The sequence below is a fragment of the Trichosurus vulpecula genome, chromosome 2, assembly GCF_011100635.1.
Source record: "Trichosurus vulpecula isolate mTriVul1 chromosome 2, mTriVul1.pri, whole genome shotgun sequence".
NCBI lineage: Eukaryota > Metazoa > Chordata > Mammalia > Diprotodontia > Phalangeridae > Trichosurus > Trichosurus vulpecula.
The window spans coordinates 271,826,193-271,840,531 of record NC_050574.1 but is presented as its reverse complement, the minus strand read 5'-3'; the positions used below and the strand labels follow the sequence as shown (position 1 = coordinate 271,840,531).

Genomic DNA, 14,339 nt, shown 5'->3' with positions numbered 1-14,339 from the left:
CGGGCAGGGAGGGCCTTGAAACTCAGCCGGCAACTTCAGGAGTGACTGAGAGCCATCTGGCTGTCCCCTTTCCTCCCATTTCTTCCTTGCGAACCCAACTGATTTCAAGTCATCTTCCCCTCTTCAGTGATTGCTCAGGGAGGGAAAGTTGGAGGTAGACAGTAGGGGAACTCAGACAGGCAGCTAAGCGGTATGGTGGCTAGTGTCAGCTGAGTTCAAATCCTGCTCCATCCACTTACTAGCTGGGTGACCCTGGGCAAGTCCCTTGTCCTCTGTCAGCCTCAGGTTTTTCATTTATAAAATGAGGATGATAATAGTACCTACTTCACAGGGTTGTCGGGGCAGCTAGGTGACGCCATAGTGCACAGAGCACCAGGTCTAGAGTCAAGAAGACTCATCTTCCTGAGTTCAAATATGGCCTCAGACACTTACTAGCTGTGTGACCCTGGGCAAGTTACTTAACCCCATTTGCCTCAGTTTCCTCATCTGTAAAATGAGCCAGAGAAAAAAATAGCAAACTACTCTAATATCTTTGCCAAGAAAACCCCAAATAGGGTCACAAAGAGTCAGGCACAACTGAAAAAGACTGAACAACAACAACACAGGGTTGTCATGAAGATAGAGTGAGATTTTATATATGTATATGTGTGTGTGTATGTGCATGTGTGTATAAACCTTTTCCAAATATTAAATGTCGTTATCACATCATTATCATCATCATTATTATCAGCCAGTCCTCTAGTCTTGTCTTACAGTTCTGATGCCCTGTGGGGACAGCCACAAACTCAGTTAAATCTCATGAATGAGGTTTAGGTGCATGATCTGGGCCAAGGTGATTTGTCCATTTCATGATCTCAAACCAGTTGGGAAGCTTTGTGTCTCTAACCATCTTTCAGTGGCTCCATTATTCCATTGGAAAGGGTTCCCCTTCCAACTATATAGGTCGTAACTCATGAATAGCTTTTCATCCTCGGTGATGCACGTTCACATCTTTCCATAAAGGACCTACCCAACATGTAGGAGACCTTCCTCCCTCTTTTCAAAATATTTTGTGGATGCTAGTGCAACATCCAGTCTTATCTGCTTGTTTTGTCCTTAGTGATATCATTTGTATCATTTCTTGCATGTGAGTCATCTCTGGCTCTAATCCTCAACTACCCTAACCTCCCTGCCCCCTCCCCTCACACCCTATTTGAGTTGGTTACTACAATTTTGATTCTCTTGACATCAGGGTGTTATCCTTACGATGCTACATGGTGGCATCAAAAACATACCTTTTAAACTCTATTATTCTCCTGGTGATGAATAGAATCACTACCTGGAGAATTGTTGTTTGTTCTTCGTTTTTGAAGGGGATCTTAGCATCAGGAGGGTGATGCCATGACATGCAAGTGAATTGGATTTAAGTGAGGGAGGGCTGTGCAAAGTCACCAGCCTCACTTTCTTCTCTAGGGCCATCTGAGTCCAGCGGCTTGATATAGATCAGGATGACGAGATGGCCCTGGATGCAGTGGGAGACCTTGACCTTTTTAGGCTAAGGTCTTTAACGGGTCTTAATTTGACTGAGTCAGTGCCCATTCAGTGATTAAGACTAGGTAAGAATGAGGCAGAGAATGGCCTCTTACCTCGTCAAAATAATAATGATGAAGATGATGTTTTAAAAGATGGGCTTTTCTTGCATGGAGCAGTTTGGGATTAGTGAAGGAGCTGCAGTTTCCTAAATGGAAGCTAGGTGGTGCAGCAGATAGGTTGCTGTGCCTGGAGTCAGACAAACTCCTCTTCCTGAGTTCAAATCTGGCTTCAGACACTAGCTGTGCGACCTTGGGCAAGTCACTTAACCCTGTTTGCCTCAGGTTCCTCTCTAAAATGGGGACATACTTGAGAAGGAAATGGCAAGCCACTCCAGAATCTCTACGCAAAAAAACCCACATGGGGCCAGATATGACTGAAAAATAACCGAAAAATATTTTTCACCCCTATTTCCTACTCCTTTTCAGTTCTGGGCCCTGTTCCTTGTTTATCTGTGTATGCGTGCGCGCACACACACACACACACACACACACACACTCATGCATAAGACTCAATGGGCTTTCCAGCCAACTATTTGTCATTGTCTGGGCAATGGGCATTCTTCATCCATTTGGTTTTTCCTCTATGGATTGCTAAGGCTGCTTTCTTTTAAGTGACTCTGAATCTTTCTGAGGAGGTTATGGAGTGGTCTGGTAATCAATACAGTCATTCTAATGTCATCTGCAACCAGGAGCGTTTGGAGAACTTCACTCTTTCTAGGGAATTAATCTTCTGTTTGGATGATCTACCAGAAGGCATCCTCCCTGACATCGGTGAATATCTTTGGCAAACAAGTATCTTTCTGACTATTTTATTCTTCTTTTGCCATTCGGATTGTTGTTGGATGACTTATTGTTGAATAAGGTTATTTCTATGGTTGCCTCATCATGGAATCTATTAGAATCATATGTATGGGAGACCGTGTTGGAGGAGAGTCCCCAAGGCTGTGTTTTGCTCCACTGAGTCAAATGGCTTTTTGTAATCATCACACAATAGACACAAGAGGATCTTGCGTGCTTTCCTTTTCTCAGTCATCTGCATTACTACAAAGATGTGCTCTGGTGTGGACAATCATCTGTGAAAGCCTGACTGTTCCTGTCTCATGCTTTCACCCAGGGATACCCTCAGTCCACGCGTGGACCATTTTCATAAAGATGCTCTAGCAATGGCAAAGTACTCATTGGGATAGTAGTTGCTGATGTCTTCTCAGTCACCCTTTATAAAAAATGAAAACCAAGGTCTTTAATCTTTTCCATCCCTTTAGAATCTTCCCTTTTTTGAGATATTTTTTTTTTAAAAATGGGTTCTTGAGTAACTTTGCAATGGTAGCCCTTCCAGCATGAATCTCCCCAGTATGTAATTTGGTCAGAGATAATCTCTCTTTCCAATATCATCATCTTAGGTGTCATTGAGGTATCATCGATTAAGTACTTACTACCACTGTGCTAGGCATGGGATGTTGAGGGTAGATTTCTGTAGAAACACTAGCTCATTTGTTCCATTGTACATATAGTTGCTGTTCTCCCTCCAATTTAATCTTGGCGATAATTTGGTTTGACCAGGTCATGTATCATTTCTTTTCCTGGGATCCTTTCCCTCTCCATTGCCTTTTGTTGTTTATTTGTTTGTTGTTGAAGTGATACTGTTTTTAATCTTCTGTCATCTGCTTCTGTAATGTTTTGCAAATGAGTTTGTACTCTAAATTTGTATGACTGTTAGCTGCCCTGTCTCTCTGCTTGTTAAGCATTTGCTGGCTAAGAAATTTTTCTGGGCTCCTTCGGTCTTCTTTTGGAAACTATATTTATTAGTTAAATTTCTCTAACAAATAGTTATAATAAGAATCGATGTCTTCTCTTTTTCCCAATTTTTAGAGTAAATTCCTTCTTAATCATTGGCTAATTAAGTATCTCCTTTCCCATGGCCCAATTCAGTTCAATTCTGCTGGCATTTATTAATTACCTACTTTGTACTAGGCACTGTGTTAGGCCCTGAAGATATTAAAACACTGAAAAAGCCTCTGATTTCAAGGAACTTACATTCTACTAAGGGAAAACAGCATGAACACATTAAGTAAAAATAAAATATAAGCTCCTTCTGGCTCTAAAAGTAAACTAATTTGATTGGAATATAGATTGATTGCATGAGGGAGAATAATGTGAAATTTAATTAGCTTGGAACCAGATTATGAAGGCCTTTAAATGTCAAAATAATTTGCGCTTTTATTTTAAGAGGTAATAGGGCTTCTTGAGCAAGGTGAATGGGATGCTCAATCAGCCTGTTGATAAGTATTTGTTAAGTGCCTACTAAGTGTCAGGCACTGTGCTAAGTGTTGGGGATACAAAAAGATGCAAAAAATAGTCTCTGTTCTTGAAGAACTCATGGCCTAATGATCAGACCTGGCCTTTATGAATATCAATTTCGCAGCTGTGTAGAAGCTAGATTGGGGAGAGGAGAGACTGAAGGCAGCACAGTTAGGAAGGTATTATTATAGTCCGGAGGTGATAAGGGGCTTCATGAACCAGGATGCTGGTCACATCAATTGCCAAAGGGATGAATTCAAGAGATGTTGTGGGGGTGGAATTGACAATTGGCCACTGATTGGACGGATGAGTTGAGGCAAAGTGAAAAGTGGAGGATGACTCTGAGGTTGTGACCCTGGTTTAATAGAAACATGTGATGGTGTCCCTGACAGAAACAGTGACATTTAGAGGAGGGATTAATTTGGGGAGAAAGATAATGAGTTTGATTTTAAACATTGTTGTTGTTTGTCATTTGTTCTTGAAGAGGACCATGGCATTGAAAAGAGATGCCATGACTTGCAAGTGAATTGGATTTAAGTGAGGCAGGGCAGTGCAAAGTCACCAGCTTCACTTTCTCCTCTGGAGCCATCTGGGTCCAGCAGCAAGATATAGATCAGGTAGAAGAGAGAGCTGCAAGAGATGCAGAGATGCAGAGACAGAGAGAACTGGAAGGGCTAAGAGAGAGGACTGGGAGATGGAGAGAAGCAGAGATGGAGAGAGAGAGAACTGCAAGGGCCTTCAGAACTGTGGGAGGAGAGGACGCAGGCAAACAAACAGTTAGGATTCATGAGTGAGTGTTTATGGGAAGGCCCTAGCAGAGGGGAATGTTACAGGAAGGCTTGATTCCTTGATGTGATATTGTGTTTTAATTTCCTTGCTGTTAGATTGAAGTAGACTTACTGGTTTTGGGATACAATTGCTGCTATGTTGAATTGGAGTTATTGGTTTTGGGATTTGATCCTCTGGTATCTGAATAAATGTTTTACTTCTGCCTTCCCAAAAAAAAAGATATAGATCAGGACGACTGGAGATGGCCCCCGATTTTAAATATATTAATATACTAAATAATAGTAAACATTAAGTTATCATGGAACATCTTATGTGAAGTGCTTTATAACTCTTGAATCTTTTATAAATGGTTAGTTTTTTATTGCCATTATTATTATGTCTAGCAAGAACATGTGGTGATGTGCACCGAACTCAAGAGAAAGTTTTGGGCTGGGTTGTTAGATTTGGGAATCCCCTGCCTCGAGGTGATACAGTTAAACCCATGGGAGCTGATAAGCTCACCAAGTGAGACTATAGAGAAATGAGAAAAGGGCCCAGGACAGGGTCTTGGGGACATAGGCACACATAAGGGCTGGGACATGGATAAGAATCCTGTACAAGAGACTGAGAAGGAGTGGTCAGACACATGGGAAGAAAACCTGGAAGGAGCAATATCACTAAAACCCAGGAAGGAGAGGGTATCTGCCATGGAGAGGTCAACAAGGACGAAGTCAAAGAAAAGGCCATGAGATGATCTTAGAAAAGTCAGTTTCATTTGAATGAGCTCAGAAACCAGATTCCAAGGAGTTGAAAATGGAGCAGGAGCTCAGCCAGTGGAGACAATGTGGGTAGAGAGCTTTTTTCTAGTTTGATTTTAAAAGGAAGGAGAGAGAGGATGACAATTTGAGGAAATGATAGAATCAAATAAAGTTTTTCCTTGTTTTCAAAGGTAGCAGGGAAGGAGCCAATGGACAAGGAGAGGTTGAAAATTAGGGAGGGGGCAGTGATCAAAGAGACAGAGTCTTGGGAGGGTATAGCAGTGTTTGCCCAAAGAGGAAAAGGGAGTAGGAGGAAGGACTCATACAAGATAGTATTACATTTGTCCCAGTCATCTCCTAAGAGAAATAATTCAACCTAAATCCCAGTTCACTTCTAAAGTTGGCAAAAGATATCCCCTCTTCCTGACAGGCCATCATGATCTCAAGTGCTTCCCCACATTGCCGGTCCCCCTTCATCTGCCGTTATATCTCTTGGCCTCCTCCTTTCCAGCCATGACTCTTGCTCCTTTCCTGGACTACTCCAGCGTTCAGTTCCCTTTTGCCTCCAGCCTTAGCCTCTGCTTAGGATGTTCCATTAACCCGAAACAGGGGTGCGGAACTTGCAGCCTTAATGCCACATGTGGCCCTCTAGGTCCTCAAGTTCATGCAGCCCTTTGACTGAATCTAAACTTCACAGAACAAATCCCCTTAATAAAAGGATTTGTTTTATAAAACCTGGACTCAGTCAAAAGGCCATACCCAAGGACCTAGAAGGCCACAGGTGGCCTTGAGGTGGCAGGTTCCCCACCCCCGGCCTAAAACAACTGTCCTTCCTTCATTCTTTTGCCAGACCTATTTCCTTGCTACTTTTTTTTAGGTTCTGTATTAGGGCCCCTTCTAAGAATTCCTCACCCTGTATAAATTCACCTAGTCCATTCTTTAGCCTACCAGCATCCCCACACTTTCCCCTCCTTATACTCTGGCCATTACTGTAATGATGGAATTGGGTAGGTTTCCTATTATACACTGGAAGCTTCCTGGGGGCAAGGGCCACAACTAATCTTTGCTTAATGTAGGAAACAACTAGTTTAGGACTATGCACCTTGGGGGTCAGTTGTACCTTGTTCAGCAAGTGTCGAATCTTCCTAAAGCACAGGCCTGACCATGTCATTCTTACTCAGGAATCTTTAGGGGCCTTCTCACTGCCTCTAGGATGAAATACAAACTCCTTAGCTGGACGTTTCAAGCTCTTCGCAGTCTGACTCCAGCCTTCTTTCTAAACTTATTTAAACAACTACTCCCTGTTCTACACTTTATATTCTGCTAAATGTACTGCTCCCAGAACTCAGCATGCCATTCGTGGCTTTCTACAGATTGTTCCACATGCCTGGAATGCTCTCCTGCTCCCTTCCACCTCTTAAAATCCTTAGCTCAGGTGCTACCTCCTGGGAAACTTTTTTGATTGACTTAATTATTTGAGCTATACTCCATAAATTAGCTTGTATATACTTATCTGGGCAGCTAGGTAGTGCAGTGTTCAAATCTGGCCTCAGACACTAGCTGTGTGACCCTGGACAAGTCACTTAACCTTGTTTGCTTTAGGTTCCTCATCTATGAAATGAGCTGGAGAAGGAAATGGCAAACCCCTAGTATCTTTGCCAAGAAAACTCAAATGGGGTCACAAAGAGTCAGACACGACTGACACAATTCAACAAAATTTACTTATCTATTTACATGTTCTGTTTCTTAATAGAACATAGGCTTTTTGAAGGCAGGGACTCTTACTTTTGTCTCCGTGTTTGTCTGTGCCTCAAACATAGTAGGTGCTTTACAAATGCTTGTTGAATAGCATTAAGCATCCATCATGTCGAGTGTGCTATTATTCTGTGGCCTGACTAGCTGACTTCCTGTCCCCTTCCCTAGGAGCGCCTAGCGGTGTTGGAAAACCAGGCGACTCAGATCCGGGCCCAAGCTGTCCAGGAATCAGAGCGATTGGCCCGAGAGAAGAACTCTGCCCTGCAGCTGCTGCAGAAGGTACCATGAGGTTGGGGGTCAGAGATGGGAAAGGAAGAGGCTAGTTGGGGAGAGCAGTTAGGAGCTGAGGGGACTGGGTTGGGATGAACTAGAAGGAGCCTTATCAAGATGTCTCTCACTGTTCTATCCTGGCTACCCCGCACTCTAGGAGAAGGAGAAGTTGGCAGCCCTGGAGAGACGCTACCATTCACTCACAGGAGGGAGGCCTTTCCCTAAGACAACATCAGCACTCAAAGAGGTAACTGAGTTCTGGGGCTGGAGAGGGTATGGGAAGCTGCAGAGCCACAGGGATCACCCTGAGGACTATCCTCATACTTTCACATCTGATGTCTAAATGTGGATTAGAGAGTGGTTGTGTATGTGTCTGGGGGAATGGGGCGGGTGGTACAGGCATTCAGTGTGGTTCTATATTAAACCAGCTGTTTGGGAATAGGGAATTTAGGATTTGGGCTCCCAGCTACTGCGTTTCCAATTGTCCTTCTTATCCTGGGGGAGCCCATCGGTCCTGATACCCAGGCTGCCCCAGTGGGTGACACTGGTGAGGAACCCTAACGTTCTGGAATATCAAGGTGTTGATGAATTGAAGATGAGATTTTTGCCTCAAGAGGCAGCTAAGAGTCTTGGGGTATGGGGTGGTTGGTGTGAAGTGTTACAAAGCTGGCTGCCCAGCTATTGCAGGAAAATTTTGCCACCCTTCCTTGAGCATTGGACTTAAGGTCTGGTTTTTATTGATTTTTATTTTTAAAGCTCTTATTAATATCTTTTGTTTTTGCATCATTGACATTTCCTTATGTATTGAACTATCTCCTATAACAAACAATTAAAAGAGGGGGAAAATTCAGCAAAACTAACCAACATATATAAAAAGTCTGACGTCGTATGTAGTGTTCATCATTCATTGACTCCCCCTCTGTATAGCAGGGGGAGGTAAGGACAAGTTTTACAATCTAATCCAGGCTGGCATCTCCCAAGTAGGCACTGGGGCCTTAAAAAACAATTATAAACATTTGTGTTTCTGTAGTATTTTAAGGTTTGTAAAGGTCCCATGAACCCTGCTGGGAGTGCAGGGTGTTCAGGTCTTATCTCCACTTTAGTGATGAGAAAACCAAGGCTTAGAAAGCTTAAACAGCTTTGCCCTGGCTAACACAATTAGTCTGGTTGAAGTCCCTATGGGTCTTCTAAGTGTAAGAACAGTTTTCTTTCTGCTCTGACTGCCTCAGGGCCCCTGGCATGAAATACGGGCTTACGTCCATGTGCCGGGAATGTGACCGACCTCTAGTACTGGTCTAGCCCTGGGATTCACATACATCTAGCTCTCTGTCTTCTCTCTACCTGTCTCCTCCCTTCACACTATTATAGCCTCTCCCCTAGCTTCTTCCTTCCCCACACTCAGTGTGCATTGGGCCTGGGGTTGGTGACTGTACTGAGAATAAGAATGTGAGGACCCTCTACTCACCACAACCCCTCTCTGTAGGATGAACTGCATATCTCTGAGTCCTCAGAGTTGGGGCTGGAGACTGAGGCTCTGAGCTCCTTGCCCAGGCCCTCCCCACCCGGGGCTGCTGGCCCCCTAACCCCACCTGTCTCCACCCAGCTCTGCCCTAAGATGCAAGAGGTAATCACTGCTAACTGCATGCCCGCTGCCTGTGCCTGCTTGGCCCCCATTCCTGCAGCTCAGCCTGGAGAAAGAACAAACACAGTGGTGTTGGTGGCAAACAGTGGATGATGGCTTTGGCTCCAGAATTTGGAACTCTGTGTGTATGTGTGTGTTTGTGTGTGAAAGAGATTATTTCCTAACATAATGTGTCTGGTTGACCTGTGCCAAACCAACATGCCAAATTTTGTTCGCTTACATTTTGTATTTCATTTGTCTCCTATCTTAAAGCAAAAAAAAAAAAATTCTCCCATTTCTTCCTCTTCTCTTGTGATTTCTGGTATGTGGCCCGACCCTGCCTGGAGATAGTTGGTTGGTCTGTCACTGTTTAGGGCACCAAGCATCTTGGTACTGTGCCACCTTTTCTGCCGGGATCTTTCACTGACCTCTGCTTGGGGTCTCTTCCTGATGGTGCCTCTTGCCTTTGCCTCTTCCTTTCCCTCATCTTCTCTAGGGTAGATGGGGGTCCAAGATGGCACTCAGGGGTGTTTTTGCCAGTTTGCTGAGGCTGCATGTGTGTGTTCCTGATGTTGTGGGTACCCACTATTTTTCAGGCATGTGAACCTTGGAGACCTTGAAAACGGGCTCTGATTTTCAGTGGGCACTGAGTGGCATGCTTATAGGCATTAACCTGGGACAAACCCAATGCCCAGTCTGGAGGGCTGTGGTTCCCATAGCTGAAAGAGTTAGAAGTCAAGGTGGCAAAGCTCGGTGACATGAGAACTGGATATTTTTGGCCGTAAGGGCTGGGTGTTGCCAGGCTATGGAGACAAGCAGCTCTTAGGAAGGTGCCAGGGTTTCCGTCCCATGGTGGATCTGGTGGGGGAAAGCTAAGCAGTTTCCTATCCTCTTACCCCAACTCTGGATTTGGTTGTGCCTGCCTGGCATGGACTGTTGGTCCTTTGACTTGGCTTGGAGTGTTGGGTGCCTGGTGCCAGGGCAGCGCACTGCTAATCTCTTCTCCCTCCTCCTCCTCCTCCTTGTTCTTGCCATGTGGTCTAGGAATATGTGAGTCTGGCAGATGTGCTCCAGCTCTGTGCCTGCTTGGACCCCAGCGCTTCTGCTCCTCCCCCCCACGCTCTCACTCTTTCCCTGCCTGCCAATGAGGTACCCCCCACTGAATATGCCCACTGATGTTCATTGTGTGCCTAGTGGACTCTCCGATCTAGGCCTCTCTGGATCTCATGCCCAAGGAGACATTAGCAGTGATTAAAGAAACTACTTCCCCAAGGGGGCATGACCCTGTGCCCCCAAAGGGTGGCATGGGTGGCTTGGCATGGGGTTGGCATGGGGGTGGGTTGGAAATAGCTACTTTCTTTTTTCTCAGGGCATCTAAATGCCTGTTCAGCAATTAATGGCATATGGAAGGTCCTAGACCTCCTACTGACATTGTGAGAACACCAAGGGGCATAGGAAACCCCAGCCCACTGGGTGCCCTGGACGCCATAGGAATTCCCAGCTGGAGGCAAACTCCTCGTGTTTGGTCCTTCATCTTCTTTCTTCTCCCTCACCAATCTGCTAGGGGGCTTCTCTTGGGCATTGCCTTTCTGCTAACTTCTTGCTTTCCCTTCATGCTTTGTGCCCCTAAGTATGTGACGCTTGAGCAGCTAAAGGAAATGTGGGGCAGTGGCCAAACAGGCACTGTGCCCACGTCCCCAGCCCCCACACTCGGCCCTCCCCTCCCAGGCTCTGCCTTCCGAGCTGCGCCTCCAGTCACCTGCCTTCCTACCATGCCGTCATCCTCCTCCTCTTCTACTTCTTCCTCCGTCTTGCCCGAGGTTTGTGGTTCCTGTATTGTTGCTTTTCCCCATCTCCTCCCCTGCCTGTACAGTCATCCTTGGGCGTGTCTGTGTGTGTGTGTGTGTGCCAATGCTGCAGTGTGTCTCTTGGGGCTGCCAACATCAGAAGCTCTGGTCCTGCCTCCCCCAGCTTGCAGGCCTATTGGGATTAGCCGGCAGTGCCCAGAGCACGTGGGGTCTGACTGGTGGGTGTCATCTTTGGCATAAGGGTACTTCTGTGGCAATGGGGGCTCTGTTCCCAAGGCCTCTGCTTCTCTTTGCATTCCGTATCTTCACTGTGATGGCTTTCTCACTGTGTTTCTCTTTATATTCCTTCACCTCCTACCCTTCTCTTTCTTCACTTTCATCTTTCTACTTCTTTCATCCTCATTCCTCACCCTTCCCCTTCTTTCTTCTCCTTTCCCCCTTTTCTCTTCCCCTTCCCTTCTTTCCCCTCTTTTTTTCCTCTCTTCCTCCTCTCTTTTTTCCTTCCTTCCTTACCCTTTTCCCTTTTCTTCCTCTTCCGTCCTATCTCCCTCTTTTTTTCTTTCTTCTCCCCCTTCTTCCTCTCTTTCCCCTTTTTCTCCAGATGGAGAAGCTGTTACTTCCTGCCCTAGACTTAGAGCAGTGGTACCAGGAGCTCATGGCAGGGCTCGGGGATGGCCCATCTGCCTCCCCCCGCTCCTCCCCTCCACCTCTGCCCGCCAAAGCTTCCCGACAGCTGCAGGTAACACCTCCCCTCCCCCCACAGTTCAACCCCAACTCCAGCTCTATCCCTTTCTGCTCTCCCTTATTCCTGGTGAGCTCTCACCTAGGACTAAATTGAGCATCCTTGGCTGAGAAGAATGGAGGTGGGGCATGGGAATGGGGCTCCAGGGACCATGAGGTTCTTCTTCTTCTGGGGAGGGGGTTGCCCTGAAGTCAAAAGCTAGGATGTGAAAGGTCCCAAGGGAAGTATCGAATTGGCATCTCCTCTGAGGGATTGGAACCAGGGTGGGAAGGAGGATGTAGATCGGTTAGTCAGTACGCATTTATCAATTGTTCGCTGTATTCCCAGCACCATGCTGACTATGTGAGGTGGATTCCACTCTGGCACTTCCCTCTGAGCCCTGAACTCCAAATACCAGACGATTTTCACTTACATTTATGGTTGGGGTTGGGAGAATTTGCCTGTCCAGCTTAGCTCTGAGTATGAGGTTATGTCCTCTAGGACTGGTGTTTCCTGGATCAAATTGGCCACCTCTTATTGTCCTATGATGTGCAAGCGAGGAGCAGTACACCGGAGGCCAGTATAATCAATTATTCAATTATCAGATTAAGCAATTAATGTTTAGATTAATAAATTTGCTGAGCTCTTCTATGTGCCTAGTACTGTGTGATAGGTGCCAGGACTGAAGAAGACAAAATCCAAACAGTCCTTGACTACAAGGAGCTTACGTTCAAATTTGGGAGACACCATGTATACATATAGAAGATAGAGACAGCCATTAAACATAAAATGGTCTGGAGTTCTTGGAAATTGAAATAGAGAGCTAAGTCCTGCTGAAAACCATAGAGGGCAAAGCTTTAGGCAAAGGAAAAGATTCCTACAAGGTTCCTGTAATTTGAGTAGCATTGAAAAGGCCTCTTTGTTCCCCAGCCCTCTCACCCATCAGCCTTCTACCAGTCACTTCAATGGTCCCCGAAATGCCAGTTTAGAAGAGTCGTTCCTTTGGGTTCAGAGAGGTCAAGGAGGATGAAGACTGAGTAATAATGGCCAGCAGATTTTGCCGCTGAGCTCATTGATTGGGAAGGGCAGTTTCAGTCGAGTAACAGGATGGACAAGAGGGAGTTTGGTCATTGTAGATGACTCTATCTTTTGGGCAGGAAAGGGGGAAAAAGAGGATGGTAGCTTGGGGGACAAAGGACCAGGTGATGATTTTTGAAGGATGGCAATGACTTGGGCATTTTGGAGGCAATAGTGAAGAAGCTGGTGGAGAAGGAGAGATTGAAAACTATGTGGGGAGAGTGGATGATCCCAAGGGCAAATTCCTAGAGAAGATAGGGTTAGCCTTGGCCAAGAGAAGAGCCATCCCAGAGCTTGGAGCCAAGGAGGTGAGGACAGATGAAGGTGTAAGGGGGATTGGAGGTGTGCAGTAGGAAAAATGAAGGAGCTCTTGGTAGATGGCATTGGTTTTCTGATTGAAAGTTGGAGTCGTCTGCTGACAGATGGGGGTGGGGTGGTATTGGGGACTTGAGAAAGAAGGTTTGGAACAGGTATTGTGGATAGTTTCATCCCTACAAGTTATAAAATAGAAACACAAAATTTGTGATGTAAGGTGATTTAAGGGGGCATTGGGTGTAGCTCAGGGGTGGGGAACCTGCAGCCTTAAGGTTACATGTGGCCTTCTAAATCCTTAAGTGCATTCCTGGGATTGTTCTGTAAAATTTGGGTTCAGTCAAAAGGCCGCACTTAAGGATTTAGAAGGCCACATGTGATCTTAAGGCCACAGGTTCCCCAACCCTGGTCTAGTTCATACCTGGACAGGAACCACTGTTATAATATCTCCAACAAGCAGGCATCCAACCACTGCTTAAAGATATTTAATGACCAGGAGCTCACTACCTCCCAAAACAGCTCATTCCCCTCATGGGTATCTCTGAGAGGTCTGAACTCTTCTTCAGCTTCCACCCCATTACTCCTAATTCTGACATATGAGGATGAGAAGAAAACAGCCTCATTCCTCTTGGACTTTGTGAGCCATCGATAACTCAGCATGAATTAGGTCATCATATCTTTTCCAAGGTGCTGGCCAGAGTGGGTCTGGACAGGGATCAGGACTAAATGTGGGGGCCATATCAGGAGATACTGCCCGGGAAGGCAAGCCTTAGTGGGGAAGTGGGGGCTAAGGTTGGGAGGCGACCTGAGCATCCTAGGCCCTCCTAGGGGAGTGGAGGGGTGTTATCAAAGAAGCCAAGTAGGAGACAACAAGGAAGACAAACTTCATCTGTTCCAGAGCTTTGTTAGGAACTGGCCCACCCTGGCTCTGTTGGCTGGTACCAGGCAGAGGCTGCTATGAGGCCAGCCCCTCTGGGGCCAGAATCACCTTGTGTGATGGTGGCTGGTTTAAGTGGGAGCCTCCAGTTGTACTGAGTGAGCTCTGTCCTCTTTCCCAGGTTTACCGCTCCAAGATGGAGAGTGAGGCTGGCAGCCCCCTGCCTCGTACCCGCAGTGGGCCCATCCCTTCTTCCTCTGGGTCTTCATCTTCTTCCTCTCAGCTCAGTGTTGCTACCCTGGGCCGAAGCCCCTCTCCTAAGGTCTGGCACTGGGAGGGCAGGGGGTTGGTGAGGGAAGGTAAAAGGAGGGGGCACCTAACTTGGAGCTCTAGAGAGGATGTCCACGTGTGCCCATGCGTGTCTGTGTATGTGTCTGTATTCACATTGAGGATGGGGTGGTCACAATCAGAATCATCAGAAGAGTTCCCTGGGAAGGGGGTCC

The 14,339-nt window shown here is 46.1% G+C and overlaps 1 protein-coding gene across 2 annotated transcripts in view; it reads left to right on the top strand.

Moving 5' to 3' along the window:
* PHLDB1 (pleckstrin homology like domain family B member 1) overlaps nt 1-14,339 on the top strand; it is a 69,145-nt gene that overhangs the window by 36,783 nt on the left and 18,023 nt on the right. Inside the window, exons 12-15 of one of the 2 annotated variants that reach the window (XM_036746779.1) lie at nt 7,319-7,429; nt 7,578-7,667; nt 11,451-11,588; nt 14,018-14,158. In XM_036746779.1, the coding sequence (XP_036602674.1) occupies nt 7,319-7,429; nt 7,578-7,667; nt 11,451-11,588; nt 14,018-14,158 (480 nt within the window). The remainder of the gene's footprint in view (nt 1-7,318; nt 7,430-7,577; nt 7,668-11,450; nt 11,589-14,017; nt 14,159-14,339) is intronic. The other variant, XM_036746780.1, reaches the window with a different exon arrangement.